Source organism: Mesoplodon bidens, assembly GCF_964165515.1.
Source record: "Mesoplodon bidens genome assembly, chromosome: 2".
Taxonomy (NCBI): domain Eukaryota; kingdom Metazoa; phylum Chordata; class Mammalia; order Artiodactyla; family Ziphiidae; genus Mesoplodon; species Mesoplodon bidens.
Genome location: NC_138177.1, coordinates 85869747 through 85894185, shown reverse-complemented (window position 1 = coordinate 85894185; position 24439 = coordinate 85869747). Strand labels below are relative to the sequence as shown.

The window sequence follows — 24439 nt, the reverse complement described above, 5'->3', positions numbered from 1 at the left end:
AAGTTTGGGTTAGAGCACAAAACAGAGATTTATGATTGAATTTTATTGTATTATTAATCCTTCTGAAATAAATCAAAGTGTGTATTATGTATGTATGTTTGTATTTATTATTTTCTGGTTTTCCTTAGCGCCAAACACCAAAGATTTGGATGTTTTTCTTCGGAAGCAAGAATCAGGGTTTGGCTTTAGAGTGCTGGGAGGAGATGGACCTGACCAATCTGTAAGTTTAAATACTTTGGAATTTGGCTGTTCCTGTTAAAACTTTTAAGTAGAGATTTGGTAGAATACGGTGTTTTTGTTTTGTTTTCTTTTTTGTTTGGTTTTTTAAAAGATTTTGTTTTCTCTGACAGTTTCATTAATATGAGGAAGAACTGCATTTCTATTGGTGTCATAATACCTCAGCTAACTTGGTGTAGCTGAGGTTAAAACTATAGGTAAAAAGCTGAATATGTCAGCTGTAAATTAGAGAGTAATAAATGGTTATACTAGCAAAGCATTTACATCTAGAATTTTATTTATACAGGATTCTCACTCAAACTTAGAGAACAAATATAATGGGTTTATTTTTGTTTTGCCCTTAGTTTGATAAAAAGTAATGTGCTTCTTAGAATTTAACATATTTAAAGTTTTTTGTATAATATCAAGAAAAACTTCGTTATTATCATGCTTAGAAGTTAGGTGAATAACAATATTCTTTTAAAATGACGGGCTTCTTTCTATTTCTGACTAGAACATTTGCCTTATAGAGTATAAATGTGTTCTAATTAGTCATATCAGTTACAGTTAAAATAATCATTAGAGACAGTTTAAGGCAGGTTGCCCTACATAGGGCAAATATAAAATACCTTGATTGTTTCTTTTTTTTTCTTTCTTTTCTTTTTAATTGAGCTATGATTGACATATAACATTGTATTAGTTTCAGATGTACAACATAACGATTCGATGTTTGTATACACCACAAAATGATCATCACGATAAGTCTAGTTACCATCCGTCACCAAAGTTATAAATTTTTTTCCTGTGATAAGAACTTTTAAGATTTTTGCCTTGGCAACTTTCAAATATGCACTACAGTATTACTGACTGTAGTCCCCATGCTGTACATTATATCCCCATGGCTCATTTATTTTATAAACGGAAGTTTGTGCCTACCTCCCCCCAACCCCCTTTCCACTGTCAACCACCATTCTGTTCTAGGAGTTTTGTTTTGTTTTGTTTTGTTTGTTTGTTTATTTATTTTGTTCTTTGTATTTCACATATAAGTGAGAAGACACAGCATTTATCTTTCTCTGTCTGACTTATTTCACTTAGCATAATGCCCTCCAGGTCCATCCGTGTTGTCACAGTTACCAAGATTTCATTCTTTTTAATGTAGTTTAATCTTTGCATCTGGTGATTTTCTCAATTTTCTTCTTGTAATTGATTTCTAGTTTTATACCATTGTGATTGGAAAAGATGCTTGATATAATTTCAATCTTCTTAAATTTATTGAGACTTGTTTTGTGGCTTAACATGTGATCTGGCTGAGTAGTAGTTATGTGTGTGTGTGTGTGTGTGTGTGTGTGTGTGTGTGTGTGTGTGTGTAAAGAAGACATCATATGTATATTTCTTTCTTTTCCTAATTGCTATGGCTAGGACTTCCAATACTATGTTGAATAAAAGTGGCAAGAGTGGGCATCCTTGTCTTGTTCCTGATTTTAGAGGGAAAGCTTTCAGCTTTCGCCATTGAGTATGATGTTAGCTGTGGGCTTGTCATATATGGCCTTTATTATGTTGGGGAGTGTTCCCTCTACACACTTTGCTGAGAGTTGTTACAAATGGACACTGAATTTTGTCAAATGCTTTTTCTGTACCTGTTGAGATGATCATATGATTTTTATCCTTCATTTTGTTAATTTGGTGTATCACATTGATTGATTTGTGGATGTTGAACCATTCTTGCATCCCTGGAATAAATTCCACTTGATCATGGTGTATGAGCCTTTTAATGTACTTTTTAATTCGATTTGCTAATGTTTTATTGAGGAGTTTTGCATCTGTGTTCATCAGTGATGTTGGCCTGTAATTTTCTTTTTTGGGGGTGTCCTTGTCTATTTTTGGTATCAGGGTAATCTTGGCCGCATAGAATGAGTTTGGAAGTGTTCCCTCCTGTTCAATTTTTGGAAGAGTTTGAGAAGGATAGGTATTAAATCTTCTTTAAATGTTTGGTAGAATTCACCAGTGAAGCCGTCAGGTCCTGGACTTTTGTTTGCTGGGAGGTTTTTAATTACTGATTCAATCTCCTTACTAGTAATTGGTCTGTTCAGATCTTCTACTTTTTCATGATTTACTCTTGAAAGATTGCATGTTTCTAGGAATTTATCCATTTTTTTCTAGGTTGTCCAGTTTTTTGGCATATAATTGTTCATAGTAGTTTCTTATGATCCTTTGTATTTCTGGTGGCATCAAGGGTAACTTCTCTTTATTTCTGATTTTACTTTTGAGTCATCTTTTTTTTCTTGGTGAATCTAGCTAAAGGTTTGTCAATTTTATTTATCTTTTCAAAGAGCCTGCTCTTAGTTTCACTTTTCTATTGTCTTTTTAGTCTCTATCTCATTTGTGTCTACTCTGATCTTTGTTATTTCCTTCCTTCTACTAACTTTGGGCTTCTTTTGTTCTTTTTCTAGTTCCTTTAGGTGTAAAGCTAATTGTTTGAGATTTTTTTTTGTTTTGAGGTAGGCCTGTATTGCTATGAACTTCCCTCTTAGAACTACTTTTGCTGCATCCCAGAGATTTTGGTAAGCTGTATATCCATTTTCTTTTGTCTCAAGGTATTTTTTTATTTCTTTCTTGATTTCTTCATTGATTCATTGGTTGTTCAGTAGCATGTAGTTTAATCTTCACATTTTGTGATTTTTCCCAATTTTCTTATAATTGATTTCTACTTTTATGCCCTTGTGGTTGGAAAGATGCTTGATATAACTTCAGTCTTCTTAAATTTATTGAGACTTCTTTTGTGGCTTAACATGTGATCTGTCCTGAAGAGTGTTCCACTTGAGAAGAATGTGTAATATGCTACTTTTGGATAGAATGTTCTATATATATCTGTTAAGATTATCCGTTCTAATGTGTCATTTAAGGCCCACGTTTCCAAGATTGATCTTATGTCTGCATGATCTAGTCATTGATGTAAGTGGAGTATTAAAATTCCTTACTACTACTGTATTACTGTCAGTTTCTCCCCTCAGGTTTGTTAATATTTGCTTTATATATTTAGGTGCTCCTATGTTGGGTGCATAAATATTTACAAATGTTATATCTTCTTGTTGGATTGACTCCTTTATCATTATGTAATGCCCTTTTTGTCTTTCATTGAAGTCTTTGTTTTAAAGTCTATTTTGTCTGATGTAGGTATAGCTACCTCAGCTTTCTTTTGGTTTCTTTTTGCACAGAACATCTTTATCCATCCCTCTGCTTTCAGTCTTTGTGTCTCCTTACATCTGAAGTGAGTGTCTTATAGGCAGCATATAGATGGGTCTTGTTTGTTTATACTTTCAGCCACTCAAAGTATTTTGATTGGAAAATTTAGTCATTTACACTTAAAGTAATTATTGAGAGGTATGTACATGTCATTTTGTTAATTGTTTTCTGGCTGTTTTGTAGTTCCTCTCTGTTCCTTTCTTTTTCTCTTGCTTTCTATGTTATGCTCATATTCTATTTTTGTTATCTTTTGTGTGTCTACTATAGGTTTTTGTTTGTGGTTACCATGAGGCTCACATATAACAGCTTATATATATATATATATATCAGTCTATTTTAACTTGATAGCAAGTTAAGTTTGAATGCATTACTAAAACTCTACATTTTTACTCCCCCCCATCACATTTTACATTTTTGATGTCACATTTCACATCTTTTTATTTTGTGTATCCCGTTGCTGATTATTCTAGTTATAGTTATTTTTACTTCTTTTGTCTTTTAACCTTCATACTAGCTTTGTAAGTGATTATATTTACCTTACCCATGAGATTTATACTTTCATATGTTTCCTTGTTGCTAATTAATGCCCTTTGTTTTCAGCTAAAGTAGTCCCTTTCACATTTCTCGTAAGGTCAGTTTAGTGGTGATGAACTCCTTTGACGGTTTCTTGTCTGGAAAACTCCATCTGTCCTTCAATTCTGAATGACAATTTTGCTGAGCAGAGTATTCTTGGTTGGAAGCTTTTTCCTTTCAGCACTTTGAATATATCATGCCACTACTCACTTCTGGCCTGCAAAGTTTCTGCTGAAAAGTCTGCTCATAGTCTTTTGGGGGTTCCTTTGTATGTAACAAGTTGTTTTCCTCTTGCTGCTTTTAAGATTCACTCTTTAACTTTTGACATTTTAATTATAATGTATCTCTGTGTGGATCTTTTTGGGTTTGACTTTTTGGGAACTCTCTGGGCTTTCTGGATCTGGATGTCTGTCTCTTTCCCCAGGTTAGGGAAGTTTTCACAGCCATTATTTCTTCAGGTAAGTTTTCTGCTCCTTTCTCTCTCTCTTCTCCTTCTGGCACCCCTATAATGCAAATGTTTTTCTGCTTGAAGTCATTCCATAGGTACCTTGGGCTATCCTCACTTTTTTTCATCTTTTTTTTTTTCTTTTTGCTGCTCTTGTTGGGTGAGTTCCATGGCCCTGTCTTCTAGATCACTGATTCTTTCTTCTGTTTTATCCAGTCTGCTGCTGAATCCCCCTAGTGTAATTTTCGGTTCAGTTATTGTATTCTTCAGCTCCATGACTTCTGTGTAGTACTTTCTTATATTTTCTGTCTCTTTATTGAAGTTCTCACTGTGTTTATGCATTCTTCTCCCACATTCAGTAAGCATCTTTATGACCATTACTTTGAACTCTTTATCAGGTAAATTACTTATCTCCATTTCATTAAGGTTTTTTTCCTTAGGTTTTATTTTGTTCTTTCATTTGGAATATATTTCTCTGTTTCCTCATTTTGCTTAACTCTCTATTTTTGTTTCTATGTATTAGGTGAAGCAGCTGCCTCTCCCAGTCTTGAAGGAGTGACCTTGTTTAGGAGATGAGCTTATCTTTCAACTTTGCCCTAGCTCTTGGTTGTCTCTCCAACCTTTGTGATTATCTAAGCAGCCTGATTTATTCTCAATAAGTCCCAGTCACTGAGGGTGTGCCAAGACCTCTCAGTGTTCCAAAGGGAGGGACCTTAGTCAGCATCTAGCTTCAGGCTGATTGGAAGCCATACCCTCAGGCAGCAGCTTTTAAAGTATGTCAACATACACAGTCCTGTGGGACTGCAGTTGTAAACTCTGCTGGCCTCCAGACCAGGAGATCTGAAGGTATCACCTGGGTGACAGTTGCAAAAATCAGGACTTCAGACAAGTTTATAAGCTCGTTTCTGGGAGGTACCAGAGAGCCATAGTGAAGCCAGGGAAGAGTGCAAAGATGGCATCTCCAGCCTCTGTTCCCTGAAAGCACCTCTGTAGCCTCTAGATTTGTGGCAAAGCTGAACCCTGCCCCTAAAGCTAGGACAAGTAAATAGGCCTTTTTCACAGAAAGACTGGGGTGGGGGGCCAGTGTTTCAGTCTGCAGTCTGTGTAGTGCCATGGGGGTGGGAGCTTGTCAAGAACTGTCTCTCTTATTGTTACAGTCTCATGGGACTCAAGAATGCAGGCTGCCCTGGCCACCAGTGCCAGGCAATCAAGGAATGACCCCTGTGTAGACTACATGTGCCCACCAGCTTTAGCTAAGCAGCAAGAGAGTTCAGGGCCAGGGCATACCCACTAGCATTAGCAGGGCAGTAGGAGAGTGTAGGGCCAGGGTGCATCCACTGGCACAGCAGAGTAGAGGGAGAGCACAAAAATTGGCGCCTGCTGGCACCTCTATCCCTGGAGAGAGTCCCAGTAGAGCTCCAGCCCTTCAGCAGATGCTTTAAGAGTAGCAAATGAATCTCCTTCACATACAGTCTAGGCAGTTTTCAAACTGCTGCTTTTGCGCTGGTCCCCGGGGTGAGTGAGTCTGTGTGTAAACCCTTTAAGAAAAGTATCTCAGTTCCCTATAGCCCTTTGGGTCCCCTGGATGTGAGTCCCTTTGGTTTTCCAAGCCAGACATTTTGGAGGTCCATCTCTCCATTGCAGATCCAAAGGTTAAGTTGCATGATGTGAGGTACGAACCCCTCACTCCTTAGTGAGAAGCTCCAGATTTGTGAGATGCCTCTGATTATAGGTCACTGTGCTGGGGGGTAGGGTTTGGCAGAACATGTCTCTGCCTTTCCTACCCATCTCAGTGTGGCCCTTTTACCATTTCTTGTGAAGGAATTGTTCAGCTAATTTTCAAATCTTTCTCAGAGGGAATTGTTCCATATGTAGCTGTAGATTCCATGTGTCGATGGGAGGAGGTGAGTTCAGAATCTTCTTACAGCAACATGTTGGACTGTACCTCCTCCAAACTAGTTATATTTCTCTTGATTGTTTCTGACGGTAGATATAGTTTCGTAGATGTAGTTTGTCACTTTCTATTTTGTTGATACTTACAGTGTTTGTTCACTTAGACGTTTTAAGAATTTTTCTCAAACAACTTGGGAGAAACCTTTCTCTTCTCTTCTCTCTTTTTTAATTGAAGTATAGTTGATGTACAATGTTATATAAGTTACAGGTGTACAATATAGTGATTCACAATTTTTAAAGGTTATACTCCATTTATAATTATTATAAGATATTGACTATATTCCCTGTTTTGTACAATATATCCTCATATCTTATTTCATATATAATAGCTTGTACCTCTTAATCCCTTATGCCCATATTGCCCCTCCCCACTTCCCTCTCCCCACTGGTAACCACTAGTTTGTTTTCTATATCATGAGTCTGCTTCATCTTTGTTATATTCACGTTTTTTGTATTTTTCCACATATAAGTGATATATTCCACGTATAAGTGATATCATACAGTATTTGTCTTTGTCTGACTTATTTCACTTAGCATAATGCCCTTCAAGTCCATTCATGTTGTTTCAAATGGCAAAATTTCATTCTTTGTTATGGCCTAGTAGTATTCCATTGTACATATATGTATTTATATATAGGTGTGTATATAGTTATAGATCACATCTTCTTTATCCATTCATCTGTTGATGGACACTTAGGTTGCTTCCATATCTTGGCAATTGTAAATAATGCTGTTATGAACATTGGGGTACATGTATCTTTTCGAGTTAGTGTTTTCATTTCTTTTAGATATATACCCAGGAGTGGAATTTCTGGGTCATATGGTAGTGCTATTTTTGTTTTTTGAGAAACCTCCATACTGTTTTTGACAGTGGCTGCACCAATTTATATTCCCACTAACATTGTAAAAGATTTCCCTTTCCTCCATATCCTTGCCAACATTTGTTATTTGTAGACTTTTTGATGATAACCATTTTGACAGGTGTGAGTTGATACCTCATTGTGGTTTTGACTTGCCTGATGATTAGCAGTGTTGAGCATCTTTTCATGTGCCTGTGGGCTATCTGCATTTCCTCTTTGGAAAAATGTCTGTTCAGGTCTTCTGCCCATTTTTTAATTGGGTTGTGTTTTTTTGGGGATATTAAGCTGTTTGAGCTGTATGTATATTTTGCATATTAATCCCTCATTGGCCTCATCATTTGCAAATATTTTCTCCCAGTTCATAGGTTGTCTTTTTGTTTTGTTTATGGTTTCCTTTGCTGTACAAAAGCTTTTAAGTTTAATTATGTCCAATTTATTTTTGTCTTTATTTCCATTACTCTAGAAGATGGATCCAAAAAAATATTGTTGCGATTCATGTCAAAGAATGTTTTGCCTATGTTTTCCTCTAGCAGTTTTAGAGTATCCCATCTTACACTTGGATCTTTAATCCATTTTGAGTTTATTTTTGTATATGGTATTAGAGAGTGTTCTAATTTCATTCTTTTGCATGTAGCTGTCCAGTTTTCCCGGCACCACTTACTGAAGAGACTGTCTTTTCTCCATTGTATATTCTTGCCTCCTTTGTCATAGATTAATTGGCCATAAGTGTGTGGGTTTATTTCTGGGCTTTCTATTCTGTTCCATTGATCTATGTGTCTGTTTTTGTGCCAGTACCATACTGTTTTGATTAGTGTAGCTTTGTAGTATAGTCTGAAGTCAGGGAATATGATCCCTCCAGCTCTGTTCTTCTTTCTCAAGATTGTTTTGGCTATTTGGGATATTTTGTGTTTCCATACAAATTTAAAAAATTTTTGTTCTAGTTCTGTGAAAAATGCCCTTGGTATTTTGATAGGGATTGCATTGAATCTGTAGATTGCTTTGGGTAGTATGGTCATTTTAACAATATTAATTCTTCCAGCCCAATAACACAGTATATCTTTCCGTCTGTTTGTGTCATCTCCAATTTCTTTCATCAGTGACTTATAGTCTTCCAAGTACAGGTCTTTTACCTCCTTAGTAGGTTTATTCCTAGGTATTTTGTTCTTTTTGATGCAGTGGCAAATAGGATTGTTTCCTTAATTTCCCTTTCTGACAGTTCATTATTAGTGTATAGAAATGCAACAGATTTCTGTATATTAATTTTGTATCCTGCAGCCTTACCGAATTCATTGATGAACTCTAGTAGTTTTGTTTTCTGGTGGCAGGAATTTCTACATATATGTAGGATTTTCTACATATACTGTCATGTCATCTGCAAACAGTGACAGTTTTACTTCTTCCTTTCCAATTTGGATTCCTTTTATTTGTTTTTCTTGTCTGATTGCTGTAGCTAGGACTTCCAATACTATGTAGAATAAAAGTGACAAGACTAAGCATCCTTATCTTGCTCCTGATCTTAGAGGAAATGCTTTCACTTTATCTTCTCTTAAATGTAGGGTTCTAGCAGCTCTGAAACTAGCCCAAACATTTAGGATTACCAAATTATAGGATTCTAATTGCTGGCAAACAGAATGAATTAGATCTGTTCACCTAGATGCAAGTGAATCTTAGGTCACTCTGTTCCCTTAAAATATTTACTGCTTTATAATTTAGAAACAAGACATATTTCTCTTTTGCATATACTAAACTTGTACTAATAGCCTTATGTAATGGGAGTATTGTAAGAATTATTCCAGTTGCTATGAACAGAGTACAAAAAAAATCATTCCTGATGACATTCAGTGGACTTTACTAGTAGCTACTCCACAGAATTGTGTTTTCTGAGTTTAATGTTTTTGTTTTATTATAGTAATAGAAGTGATAGTAGTATTTTTTTTTTTTTTTTTTTTTTTTTTTGCTGTACGCGGGCCTCTCACTGCTGTGGCCTCTCCCGTTGCGGAGCACAGGCTCCGGACACACAGGCTCCGCGGCCATGGCTCGCGGGCCCAGCCGCTCCGCGGCATGTGGGATCTTCCGGGATAGGGGCACGAACCCGTGTCCCCTGCATCGGCAGGCGGACTCTCAACCACTGCGCCACCAGGGAAGCCCAATAGTAGTATTTTTTAAGTTATTGAAATACTTTGTATTTTCTATATTCCTTGTCCCTAACCCAGAAAATCCAGAAGAGATTATGTGGTGTGGTCGTTTGAAGTGCCATTTTGGAGAATGGTCAATTTCTAAGATTTCACCTTTCTAAATATGACAGTTTTCACACTGAACTGCAAAAATCTGTTGGTTTGCACAGTTCTGAGTCAGGAAGTACTTAACTTGGTATTTAAGGATCTTAGTACATCTTAGTAGACTGTATAGACCAACCTACACCTTATGTCTTATCAGATATACATTGGGGCCATCATTCCTCTGGGCGCAGCTGAGAAAGATGGTCGTCTCCGTGCAGCTGATGAGCTGATGTGCATTGATGGAATTCCTGTTAAAGGGAAATCACACAAACAAGTGCTAGACCTAATGACGACTGCTGCTCGAAATGGCCATGTGTTATTAACTGTCAGAAGAAAGATCTTCTACAGTGGTATGTGAACCTGTTCCTACTCTGATAAGTTAAAAAAGAAACAAAGAGACTTAGTCCACATTTTTGGGGAGTTTTTTGGGTTTTTTTTTTTTTTTTTTGCAGGTTATTTTATTATGTTTAATGGTATATGAGATAACTCATTTGGTGTGATCCAAGGCCTCATTGTGGAAGGCCATGTAAGGTCAAAAGGATTCAGAAATAATACTACTACTATCAAAAAAGAGAAATAAATTTTGGGCCTCTGTATTAAGAGTATATTAATATATATTGATGAATTTGCCAGTGTGGCATTGTACTTCGGAGTATCAGCTTCAATCTGTTTTCTGAAAAACAAAGTTATTTAGTCATACCAAGATATCCCGTTAGCTGAATATCAAAAGATTTTGGATCCTGATGATCCTAAATATTCAAAGAGGACAGAATGTTTCTACTTGACAAGTTTTAGTATAATATAATTTAACATTTGAGTGATTACCACATCCCAGACATATTGATTTTTTTACTTACACTTTACAACACTATGATGTAAACACCATCATTATTCTACTTACTCACAGAAAGGTTGAGAAACACATAGGTGGTAGGTAGTAGGACCAGGATTAAAACAGGTAGTTTAATTACAGAGCCTGGGGTCTAAACCATTACACTAGGGTATGAAAATCTCATGTATTTTCTCTTCAATAATTTTGTGAATATTAAGTAGAAATTTTTAAAATTGAATTCTTGCCACTTAAAATTTTTTAAAGGACAACCCTGTGGCACCACAAGAGTGTAAGCCTCATGTAGTTTGGGAGTTTCATCCATTTAGTTATGTGCTGTGTCCCCAGTATTTAGAAGAATGCCTGCCTGGCACAGAGTGGACATAAAAAAAATTTGTCGACTTGATGAATAGTTGCATTACTCTTAAAAATGAGGCACCGTGTTTTTGATTGCAATGTCCAAAGTAAAGGCCCAGGGACTTCCCTCATGGTCCAGTGGTTAAGACTCCCTGCTCCCAATGCAGGGGCCCGGGTTCGATCCCTGGTCAGGGAACTAGATCCTGCTTGCTGCAACTAAGCCTGCATTGCTGAAACTAAAGATCCCTCATGCCACAACTAAAAGATCCCGCACGCAGCAACGAAGATCCCATGTGCTGCAGCTAAGACCTGGCACAGCCAAATAAATAAATAAATTACAACAAAGTAAAGGCCCACTTCCCTTCCTAAATATCAGGTATTCCATGATGCATACAGATTTTAATGCAGTGTTGCCTCCATTTGGTTGTGCTGAAGTCAGAACATAACTACACAGAGTAAAAAATGTGATGCTATACAACTAGAGGTTGGCTCCCTCCTGGAAAGCATCATGAAGAAGTTTCATAGTAGTTTGATATTACTGGAAACATTTTAGCTAATTCATTCTAATCATGCATTATATCAAAAAGAACCTTTCTTTTTATTAATGATTGGATGTTGGTGACACTTTGTCGAGATGCAAAAATGTATTCTCAGAATCACATAGATTTTGACCCAAAGAGACCTTGTAAATGCATATTCATCGATAGCAGTGTGTTGTGGTTGTTGTTTATGATGTTTTGTATCCAATTATGGCACAAAACTTGCTCTTTTTTTGAAATCAGTTAGGACTAACTTGTGTCATTCTTTCTCACATTCTGATGTTATCTTGAATAGGAGAAAAAGGTGTAGGTTAACTGCCCATTTGCTAGGAATTCCATATGACCTAATCTATGCCTAGGAGAGTTTGCCGTTCATGTGGACAGCTTGTTGTATGCCTGACTGCTAATGGTTAACTCATCTGGTATCACCCATCAGGAACCTGCAGTTGTAAAACACATTGTAAAAGATAAATTCTGTGTAGATGGCAAACTGTTCTCAACCTGTAACGGCAGCATATCTATCCTGATGCAGTGACCTCTCAGATGTCATGAGTGTCAGGCACTGCACTAAATATTATATTTAAAGTTGATTTTAAAAGGAAGTTTACTATGTTGTTATTCATTATCAACTTTTTAAAAAATTACTGGTCCAGGTTAAAAACCTTGCTGGAATTAAAATAATTTCAAGAAGAATTTTTTTACTAACAAATTTCACAGAAGCTTTGAAAAACTTCCTTTAAAGTGAGTTAACATTTTGTGTTTTTCCAACTATGTACTTAAAGTGCATTTAAGAAGTCAGCTGGACTGCTGCCGCCTACATCTGCACTCAAATTAGGTCCAGAGCTCACGTCGGTGGAGGTCCTGCTTTTCTATTCTTTATGTTATTAGAAACTAAATTTTCTTGTGAAAGGCTTAGCACAAAAACACTTTCGTTATCAAAAGTTATGATATTCCAGAAATATCAAAATTGATCATGTTTATTATAGAGAAACAACCTGAGGATGACAGCTCTCAAGCCTTCCTTTCAACACAGAATGGCTCTCCCCGCCTGAACCGAGCAGAGGTCCCAGCCAGGCCTGCTCCCCAGGAGGCCTATGATGTTGTCTTGCACCGAAAAGAAAATGAAGGATTTGGCTTTGTCATTCTCACTTCCAAAAGCAAGCCACCTCCAGGAGGTAAGGGCTCCTATGTCCTGCTGTCCCTCCCTATAATTCCAGTTTTCTGAGTTGCCTGCTGGGGTTTATGAAACTAGTTAGGAATCATGTATTGATATAAATTGCCTCAGAGAGTTATCTTTTTTAGAAATGCTGAATATTTTCTTTCTTTTCAAAATTAGGTAATCTGGGGACTTCCCTGGTGGTCCAGTGGTTAAGATTTCACCTTCTAATGCAGGGAGTGTGGGTTCAATCCTTGATCGGGGAGCTAAGATCCCACATGTCTCACAGCCAAAAAGTCAAAACATAAAACACAAAAAATGCAATAAAGACTTTAAAAATGGTCCACATCAAGAAAAAAATTTAAAACTTTAAAAAAAAAAAAAGGAAATTGATTGTATTAGAAAAAAAAATTGGGTAATCTGAATCAAACCTTCCAGGCTTCAGGTTTATCTGTCTATCTCAGATTCCATAAAATAAGTCTTATTAGTAGCTTGGTTTGCATCAAGATTATATTGTGGCAGTATATCAGGGATGTGACCTAATTCCTTTAGTGAAAGGACAATGCTGAATTTTTAAAATTATGGGGGCATAGGTTTTTTTTTCAAATTAGGGGAAATCGTGTATGCAGAAATGAATTAAATGCTAGAAACAGTTGAGAAGAAGTAAAACAGATTACCAGAAAAATCTTGACCCAAATATGTCTTAAATAGTCCTTTCATGTTATTTAATAATAATTGCCATATTCCAGCTATAAAGCGACCTTGTTGAATAAGAGACATTCTTACCTTATATGCTTCATTGAAAGGTAAAAATTTTGTCAGAACCTTGAAAAATTAAATATCCTGAACCCAGCTTAACAGAATATTGTCATCTGAGAAGGATGAGTATGTGTATTAATTCCCTCAACAAAGGAGGAATTACCTCTAGTATGTTCAGGGCTGTTATGATTCAGCAAATTAAATATTTGTCATGTCTTTATGTTTCTAAGAAATAATCATATTTAAATATAATTGTAAAATCCAAATGAATATGAGAACCAGCAAATTAATATTTATGTATTATGCTAGTCTGGTAGCTTTATTTTTCCAAGTCAAGTGATAAAAATCTTTGACCACATGAAAATGCATTCTTGCCTTTGCCAGTGGATTTGATTATATCTTGGGTAGTGAGATCCTTTTAGACTAGATGGTCACTAAAACCTTAGTAAAAAAAGAAAACCCTTTCAGTAAAGTGTTGTGAGCCAAACCAATTTGCAAAAATCTTGCTAAAATTAATGCAGTTGTGTAGAGGAAGAAGATTCCGTGACATGGATGAGTTATTACTATAGTATCAGGTCACTGCTCACTGATACTAGTTTCCATTTTCCAAAAGCCGTTGCTATGGTAACGCTTGGAACTGGAACTGTCACTGATGCTTTGAGGATGATTATGTGGCCTGTGTCAGAAAAATAAAAGGAAGCAGCATTTAGGTGGATTTTATTTTGTATCATTGGTTATTTGTTTTTCAAAATACTGATTTCCATTTTAGATAATCATATTCTCATTCTAATACCATGCAATAATCCCAAGCATTCAGATTAACAAAAATAGTGAAAGATTATTACTCAGCATGATAGATGCTAACCACTTTTCATATTGAGGATACTCCTTTTCTAACACCACAAAAATTAGGTGACAGTCTAGTGTTCACCATAAAACTAGGAGATATAGAGGAATTCAGTAAAATAAATTATGTTACTTAAATATGTTTAACATATTTTTATATTTGTTTGTTTAAAATTTATTATACTTCAATACATTATATATTAAATATTTTATTTGTGAATATTTATTTGTTTATATTTAGATTTTAAAAATCTTTTTATATGTATTTGTTTAAATTTCTTCTTACTATTTTGATAGTTTTACATACCATAGATGCTAGATCTCTGTATAAGACAGTGTCATTAAGTGCTGGGCTTTGTAATCAGACAAACTTGGATTCTAGACCTGCTTATGTCTTTTAATAGCTGTCTGATCTTGGGCAGATTACTTAGCCTCCAAGAGCTCCAGTTTCCACTGTGAAATGAGGATGATGATAACACTTCCTGTCTCATGTGTTTGTGAGGATTAAAGGAGATACCGCATGTGAAGCCCTTTGCCTGGACCTTCAATAAATACTAGCTGCTGTTGCTTGTTGTAGTTTCTGCTACCATTGTCATCATCATTATTTATAAAATTGCCACTGCCTCTTGACCTTTTTTTTTTTTTTAAAGAAACGTTAAAAAGTTTGTCAATATTTGAGTAATGAGATGGGAAAGAAAGCCCAATTAAAATGTAAGATTGAGGCAGCAACTAATGGTGGCAGGAAATGAGTGTTTGCAGCTTATTAATTATCAGCCTGAATGGTAAATTAGGCTTAGGTTGTCAACGAATTTTATATAAAGTACTTGAGATTTTCAGTCATGGAGCAAAACCAGAATTCGTAATTTCACTGAAGTGCTAGTTAATAATCTCACAAAATTCTGAGACCTGCAAGCATTCTTCTTGGAACTCCGTTTATCTCTTATAGCTAGAAGGATCCTGGGGTAAGCTTGCATGTGGCGCTTTCTCTCACAGAGACTGGGCAGTTGCTGCAAACTGCATAACAATGAAAGTTTGGTTTAGAAAAGAGTTAGCACAGGTGAAACGGCCAGAAACCTGTCTGTCAGAATAGATCATTCTTTATGGATCTTGTCTTGGTATAGATTGGTATTCTGCACTGTGTAGATTGTTGGGTTTTTTTTCCCTTCTGCCGAAATGTATTTACTGCTGACATTTGTCACAAAACGAGTTCCCAGTAGCACCTCTAATACAAGTTATAAAATTCTAAGATTCTCTACTGTTGACTTTTTCAAAGATCAGGGATCCAGGCCCAGCATCCTTCTTGCCCTGGACCCAGTTTGTGTCAGAGCTACATGAATGAAGTACTTAGAAAAGACCTCTATTGAAGATGAAAAGGACTTGGCTAGTTTTTGCATTGCCAGTACTTCAGAGGTTTTAGTGTTTGTTATTATATACTTTTCAGTTCTGGTTGCAAAGGATTTCTTTGAGAAGGGGACATTTCCAGTTACTGTCCTTTATTTTCCTGAAAAGAAATATTTTAAGAGCACTGAAGTGATCCCAGCAGCTGGACAAGCCAGTCTGTGAGACAGATTTAGGCCAAGATGATTGAAGACGGATAAATTGGCTTTATGGCAGATGCCTATAGAGTTTGTATATACCAACAACAAGGCAGGACTTAGATGTTTCCTTAGCCATGCAGTTACTTTGGAAACTTCCCAGTCTATTCAGAGAATGTTCAGAAGTTATCTTTCTACTGGTCTGCTATTTTTAGCTGTTTTGGTGGTGCTGCGATAAATGTCAAGAAAATAACAATCTGACTACTTTTATCTTCTCTCACCTCGATGATTAACCCTTTGTGAAGTTCTGTACCAAGATTTGCCACTTCCTTTTGACCACATTGCTCACCGGATGAGAAAGGAACCACTGAGACATCAGAGATTCATGTTGTTTGATGCTTTCCCAAGTCTGAACAAACCCCTTTCAGTGTTCCAGGGAGCTGAATGATTTTCTTCTCGGGGGATCTGGAATGAACACTGTGTACAAGTAAATCTCTTCTAAGAAGGAGAGTAACTAAGATATTGCTTTAGAAGGTCACCACAGGGCCACTATGTGATTCTCCTTATGTTTCTGATGTGCCACATGTTGTACTATCAGGGCAATCAGCTCATGCTGCCTGGCACAGGACATGGCCCATGCTGCTCTGGCGCTTTTCTAATTAGTTTGTTTATAGGGAAAATGGTATAATAAGTGCTTGATATAATTCAGAGCTAAAAGGCACTTGCTTCCAACAGTGACTTGCTCATTTTTAAGATAAAGTCTCCCAATGTATAATCCTAGAAGAGCCAAGGAATGGCACTCACTGTCCATGGGGACATAAATCATGGCCGAGAATAACTTCCAGTCCAAATGAAGGTCTATTAAAATGGCCCTAACATACACCTAGATATAATTCAGAAATACTAGTAAGAAGCCCATTTTACTATGGAAATTAAACATAATCACAGTGCCATTTTAAAATATTAAATTATCCTTGTTCATAACAATAAGGCTCCATATTCAGCAGGAGCTCAAGTGTCTGATAAATTTACTGACCTAGGCAAAGAAATTCTTAGAGAACATAGAAGGAACATTTGTTTCCGAATACGAATGCCCCTTATTAAAGATATTTTGACAAAATTTCCTGAATGTCTGAGAACTCATTTTAAGGCTTAATAACAGTGAAGTGTCGTAATAGTTACTCTAAGAAAGCCTTTAGCATTATGCTAGAGATATAATAGAACTGCAGAGTGTCTTTGCAAACGTCTTAGATTCAGCTTTGTGCATTCAGGGTATGATTTTATCCAAATAATCTTAATGTTAAACATTAATGTTCTAATTCCACTCCGCTTTCCTGATTTTTAAAAAAATCTAAAGGCATTAACTAAAAGGAATTAATTTTGCTCTAGAAATAAGTATGATTCATTTTAATGATCAGTCATTTCACTGTAACTGGATTTCTGACCAATCTGAGTCCTAAACTTGATTTTGAACGGCATTTATTTACAAGATTCCTTGTGGGAGTAAATGCCCCTTCAACAGAACCAAAGATGATCTCATTGTAGCAGTTTCTAAAATAGCCAAAAACATGATGCAGCCTAAACAGCCAACAACAAACAAGAAACATGAGATATTCTCATAAGTATCACTGAGGTCAGTAGCTTTTAAACTGGATCATTAGGATGACATTATAAAAATTGGAAAAAGGTTTCTGGTAAGTGGAAAGAGGTTTATATGCTATGATTGCAACTATGTAAAGAGTATTTATGCCTGTGGACAAGGAGTGGAAGATAATATGAAAGTAGTTGCATTTGGATAGGATGATCACAGGTGGTGGTTTTTTGATATATCTTTAAAGAATTTTCTTTGACGTTATTATGTTGAATTTTTGATGATGATGATGATGATGATAAATCCAACACTCCAAGATATGTTAAATAATTGAAAAACCTGGGGATTTTTCTCCCATAGTTATTCCTCATAAAATTGGCCGAGTCATAGAAGGAAGTCCAGCTGATCGCTGTGGGAAGCTGAAAGTTGGAGATCATATCTCTGCAGTGAATGGGCAGTCCATTGTTGAATTGTCCCATGATAACATTGTTCAGCTGATCAAAGATGCCGGTGTCACCGTCACACTAACAGTCATTGCTGAAGAAGGTAAGGAACCAGTAGACCTGCCTTCCCCAAACTGATCTGAGGGACACAGAGCCTGTAGAAGGCAGTGGCTTCCTCCAGCATTGCCAGAACCACTGCAGTGATAGAACCATTTATACGCCCTGGAGTCTCATTTTTTACCTTTTCCATTTAATGAATTTAAAAGACAGTTTATTATAAAGTTGTCAGTAGCTCAAGAAAAATAATACAGCTAGTGAGTGGTGGCCATTTATTTATGTGCTGGAGGAGCAAGCACCCAGAGCAAAAGACATTGGTAATACTTTGCAGATCTTATTTTCTTAAAATAATGTCTTAAGTCTCTGCTTGAGTGAGAGAAAATCCTCTAAAGAGTTCCCAAAAAGTCACTGTTGATATCAAGCCTCTCATGTCAGGCCCGTGCCATAGTGTGCCTTGCCTCGCAGGCAGGGCTTCGTTCTGGTAGCTGCTTTACAAATGGGGGAAGGGGAGTGCATCGGAATGGCCAGTAAGTAGGGCATAAAACGTACTTAGTGTCTTGCCTTGCTTTAATCTTGTCTTGCCTTTGATCATTAAGAATTTCTAATTAGGAACCATTTTTGAATAGCACCAGTTCATGGCCTTTGTTTATGAATTACAAGGCAACCGTTAAATAATGCTCATCTCATTTTTCCTGATTTTGTAAAACTTACGAGAAGCCAAAAGCAACAGAATTGCGAAGGGTCAGTCTTTCACGTTAAAATTCCTTGCACCGTAATGTGTGTTCATGTCTCCCATGCCCCCCATGATCCTCTAATCTAGTCAGTTTTCAGGTCTTTTAATTTTTGATCCTTCCTTTCTTTTCCCTTCCTCCTGTACCACTCACATACCTTTGTATCTAAGGTACTACGTAAATCTCCCCTCTGTCCAAGATTCTGTAGGGGGATTTCTTTGTGGACACGAGTTCGTCTGGCTGCTCTTGGAGGCCCCTTCTCATTCTAAGACACTGTGACATCCCTGCCTCTGCTCTTTTTCCTTCTCTAGCCTGTTCTGCACTCTGCCCAGACTCTGCCCCAGACTGATGATTCTTCCTTCTAAAGTCCTCTTCAGTGCAAGCTCCAGTGCTTCCCCGCTCTCTGCACAGAAAGTGTTTTATGATTTTGTTCCCAGCCTGCCTTTTTTTTTTTTTTTTTTTTTTTTTTTGCGGTATGTGGGCCTCTCACTGTTGTGGCCTCTCCCGTTGCGGAGCACAGGCTCTGGATGCGCAGGCTCAGCGGCCATGGCTCATGGGGCCAGCTGCTCCGCGGCATGTGGTATCTTCCCGGACCGGGGCATGAACCCGTGTCCCCTGCATCGGCAGGCGGACTCTCAACCACTGCGCCACCAGGGAAGCCCCCCCCAGCCTGCCTTTTAAATTTACCTCCCAGTCCTTTCCAAATTCTCTCTCTCTCTTTCTCTTTTTCCAGATCCTCTCTTAAACTGGTCCTCATTGGCCTCTGTGCACAAGGGCTTCCTCCCCCAGTCCCATAGCACTCCTTATCTCTGCAATTCACTGAGCACTATTACATCACTATCTCCCTATTAAAGGATCTGCTCTTTGAATACAAAGAAAATGTTACCAATTGACTAGGATACTTGCTAGGCACTCAGTAAATATTTTTTTGAATGAAGGAATGAGTAAATGGATGAATAAGCGAATGAGCAAAGTAAGAGTCAGGAGATTTTCAGTTCTATGCCAATACCTAGCAGAGGCAATATAAGCCTAATAGAAGAAGTAAGCTTTTGACTGACAAGAGTTCACTGACACCTATTAGCTAGTTGTCTGACCTTAAACAAGCCACTTAACATTTCTAACCTTCAGTTTTTAATCTGTAGGGTGGGAATAAGATATCTATTTCAGGATCACTGTGAAAATTAAAGGTGAAAATGTACATAATCTGCATAAATACCCTAAGGTGCTCATCTAGTGATAGCTGTCATTATCTTACCATTATCTTACTTATCTTTGCATGGCTGCCTCCCTCACTCATTGCCTAAGGCAATAATAATATTTAAGAAGTACTTACTATGTGGCAGCTAGTGTCCTAAGTACTTTACATGTGCTAAATCATTTAATCGTCACACTAACCCTAGGTCGGCACTATTAATGTCCCATTCTATAGGCGAGGAAATGAGCCACAGAGCAGTTAGAGAACTTGCCCCTGGTCATAAAACTAGTGACAGAACAAGTATTTGAATACAGGCTCTAGGCTCTAGAATCTGTGCTCCTAACTGCTGTGCCTTCCCTAACTAATCACGGTATCTAAAATAACCCTCCCCCTGCCTGACCCAGTCTTCCCTTACTCAGCTTTACTTTTTAAAAAAATTTAATTTAATTATTAATTTAAAAAATGTTTATTGAAGTATAGTTGATTTACAAAATCATGTTAGTTTTACAGGTACAGCACAGTGATTCAGTTATGTATGTATGTGTATGTATGTATATATATATATATATATATATATATTCCTTTTCAGGTTCTTTTCCCTTATAGATTATTACAAAATATTGAGTATAGTTCCCTGTGCTATACAATAGGTCCTTGTTGATTATCTATTTTATATATAGTAGTGTGTATATGTTAATCCCAACCTCCTAATTTATCCCTCCCCTATCCCCCTTCCCCTTTGGTAACTCTAAGTTTGTTTTCTATATCTGTGAGTCTCTTTCTGTTTTTCAGCTTTACTTTTCTTCATTGTACTTATCTGTACCTGAGGTTATTGAACTATGAGTTTATTTGTTTATTGTCATCTCCCCCACTAGAATGTAAAGTCATAAGATTCATGAAGTTAGAGATTTTGTCATGTTTGGTGCTAAATCCCAAGGGCCTAAAACAGTGTTAACCACATAGTACGTGCTCAATCAGATTTTTTGAATGAAGGCTTATTGTTACTTAATATGATTTTGGTAAGATTTCTTTTTTTTTTAATAAATTTATTTATTTATTTATTTTTGGCTGTGTTGGGTCTTCGTTTCTGTGCGAGGGCTCTCTCTAGTTGCAGCAAGCGGGGGCCACTTTTCATCACAGTGCGCGGGCCCCTCACTGTCGTGGCCTCTCTTGTTGCGGAGCACAGGCTCCAGACGCTCAGCCTCAGTAGTTGTGGCTCACAGGCCTAGTTGCTCCGAGGCATGTGGGATCTTCCCAGACCAGGGCTCAAACCCGTGTCCCCTGCATTAGCAGGCAGATTCTCAACCACTGCGCCACCAGGGAAGCCATGGTAAGATTTCTTTATCTCAGTTTCTTTACCATGATCTCTTTGGCCTGCTTTTTAGCTTTAAATTCTGTTCCGTGACCCACAAAGAAAAGCAGGCCTCAGTGCCACAGGGTTGTGACATTTCAGGGTTGTTCTGAGAATGATGTATGTAGTGCACTTATATCACCATGCTTGGCAGTAGTGATAGAAGCTGCTAGAAGTAGTGGAACTAGCAGTAGTATACATCAGTGTTTCTCAAACCATATATAGAAGCATCAGTGGTTTTCTTCCCAGTTCATCACAGACCAGCATTTTTGTAAAATTCAATAAAAATTAAATGAAAAATGAAAATTATTCTGTCGAATCATTATAAAATTAAAAAATTTTTACTCTCAGTATCAGTATGCATCTTATTGCTGACTGACTAATGGACCACACTTTAAGTAGTCTTGAGGCAGAGAAAGAAGTGGTCTTTTTACTGCTGGGTGATATTACTATAATTTTTTTTTTCAAAATTACCCTTTATTGTTGATGTTTTCGAGAGGTTGTCCAAAATTACTCAGTTTTTCTTCCGTTTAAAAATTAACTTTGGAATTCCCTGGCAGTCCAGTGGTTAGAACTCCGAGCTTTCACTGCCGAGAGCTGGGGTTCAATCCCTGGTCTGGGAAATAAGATCCCACAAGCTGCGTGGCACGGCAAAAAAAAAAAAAAAAAAAAAAAAAAATTAACTTTGACATTCTGGCCCAGATACTTCTGGACTTGTCTTCTGGACAATCTTAAGATTTCTTATATAATGCCAATCAGTGTTTACGAAAAGTGGAAGGGTGGCGGGAAACACCCTAGCAGATCCATGCTTTAAAGTGTTATTTCATATGTAGGTGCAACCTCTTAAAATACAATCACATTTGACATGTAAAATCACATTTCAATGATAACACCTTATTTTTACTATACTCTAAGTTTTATTAAACTGTGGGAACATTTAGAATCTCTTACTTTTCTCAGGTAAATTAGAAAGTGTCCCTTCTGTCCCATTCATGGAGTTCGTAAGACATCCAAACTTCTCTGAAGTCTGTCAATTGCACTAAAGAGTCAAACGAATACTTACAGCTCTACAGCTGTTTTCAGAAATCACACATTCAGATCGATACCTCAGAGCTGCTTTCCATCCCATGTGATACTGCTCCCCGCCTCTCCATAAGCCATTCACTGTAAATCAATAAAAGACAGTTACCTGGAAAAAGAAAACTTGTTTCCTTCACCTTCTTTTCCCCCTTTTGCTAGATATGATTCAGTCTCTGTTCTTATTTTGCCAAGTTCCCAAGTCAAGTGTCGTGTGTGGTATAAAACTCTCAAAGACATTCAGGACTCGGGACTCCCCCTGCTGTGTGGCATTCCCACGACACTGCCACCTCTTCACCAGGGCAGCTCCTTTTCAAGTCTAGAGCATAAACTGACTCAGCCTGCTTGTTCTTGCTTATTGGAAAGAAATCTTTAAATTGTATGATTTTTTAAAATTGATTCCTAATGTTGTGTCAGGTCTTGTTCATTTCATTTTTAAGAGTGAACACAAGTTCCCAAAGGCTACCAAGGGCTGTGTTAGAATGGTTCTGGTAGTGTTGCCATCATTTTCGTTTTGTTTTGTTTTCCATTGATTTATCTGTTTATTCTCACTTGTCTCCGTTTTCCACTCTCATTTCTCTCACTACTCCCACTGGCAGTTATGCCAGTTTTATTTTATGTGCCTCCTTTTATTTATGTCTTTTAAAGTACATGTTTTTGTGTGTGTGTCTGCCTTTATTTTTTGACTTGTATAACTGGTATTGTGTTATAGATTTTATGCTGTTTTTTTTCTCAGAACCATATGCTTTCTTTTTTTTAATGTCACTTTATTGTTACAGAATCTAATCCAGGATCTTACGTGGCATTTAGTTGTTGTATCTTATTTTTTCTTTTTAATTGAGACATAACTCATGTGCTATAAATTTCATTGTTTTAAAGTATACAAGTCAGTGGTTTTTAGTATATTCGTAAGGTGCAACCATCCCCACCAATTCCAGAACATTTTATCACCCCTATAAGAAACCACTACTCTACTTTCTTTCTCTATGGATTTGCTAGATATTTCATGTAAATGGAATTATATCTGACCTTTTATGTCTGGCTTCTTTCACTTAGCAAAATGTTTTCATGTTTCATCTGTGTTGTAGCATGTCCTTTTTATGACTAATGAATAATATCCCAGTATGTGTATATACATTTTGCTTATTTAATCATTATTTGATAGACACTTGGGTTGTTTCTATTTTTTTCTATTATGAATAATGCTGCTATGAACATTGGCATACAGTTTTTGTACAGATGTATGTTTTCATTTTTCTTGGGTGTATACCTAGGTGTGGAATTGTTGAGTCATATGATGTCATGTTTAACTTTTTGAGGAACTGTCGAACTATTTTCCACAGCAGCTGCATTGTTATATATTCCCACCAGTAATGTATGAGACTTCCAATTTCTCCACGTCATCACCATTTATTTTCCTTTGTGTGTGTGTGTGTTTTAAGCCATTCTAGTGAGTGTGAAATACAATAGTATCTCATTGTGGTTTTGATCTGTACTTCCCTGGTGACTAATGATGTTGAGTGTCTTTTTGTGTGCTGTTGGTCACTTGCATATCTTCTTTGGAGAAATGTCTATTCAGATCCTTTACTCACTTTTAATTGGGTTGTCATTTTTATTGTTGAATTATAAGGCTTCTTTATATTCTGATTTTAGATCCTTATCTGATATATGGTTTGCAAGTCTTTTCTCCCATTTTGCAGGTTGTCTTTTCACTTTTTTGATATTGTCCTCTGATGCACAAAAGTTTAATGTTGCTGTTGTCTAACTTATCTATCTTTCCTTTGGTTGCTTGTGCTCTTGGTATCATAGCATCAAGTGCCTTCAAGGTTTATCTGAGTTGCTGGGTGAACACAATCGATTGCTTTTAACTACTTGACCATTTTCCATACTGTATATTTACCACGTATTACCTGTCTCCTCCCCCATAGACAGCCACACCATCTCCAACTCCACATTATCACAAACTATCCTCTATACCTTCATATATGTACCTTATAAAACAGTGTGAGAATTTATTGGAGTGAAATTGCTTGATCTAAGAAATTGCTTACTTTGACCAAGTACTATCAGATTGTCCTCTGTAATTGCTGCAGCCATCTACACTCCCACCAACAGAACACTGAGGATTCTTTATCTTCACATCCCCGCCAATACTCAGCATTATCCAGCTTTCAAGTTGGCTAGTGTACAGCAAGGAAAGTGTACTTCATTGGTATATAATTTGCATTTCTCTGATTACCCATGAATATGAGCATCTATTTGGATGCTTGTTTTGGGTTTTTTTTTCTTGTAAATTGCCTCTTCATATCCTTTACTCATTTGTCTTGTGGGATTGCTGTCTTTTTCTTGTTGATATTTAGAGATTCCTTGCGAATTATAGGCATTAGTCCAATTTAGTTTTAGA

At 36.9% G+C, this 24439-nt stretch overlaps 1 protein-coding gene across 3 annotated transcripts in view; it reads left to right on the top strand.

Moving 5' to 3' along the window:
* Positions 1-24439, top strand: part of MAGI3 (membrane associated guanylate kinase, WW and PDZ domain containing 3) — a 275258-nt gene that overhangs the window by 232388 nt on the left and 18431 nt on the right. For all 3 annotated transcript variants that reach the window (XM_081222384.1, XM_081222383.1, XM_081222385.1), the window contains exons 13-16: positions 129-220; positions 9727-9919; positions 12281-12469; positions 17542-17727. In XM_081222384.1, the coding sequence (XP_081078510.1) occupies positions 129-220; positions 9727-9919; positions 12281-12469; positions 17542-17727 (660 nt within the window). The remainder of the gene's footprint in view (positions 1-128; positions 221-9726; positions 9920-12280; positions 12470-17541; positions 17728-24439) is intronic.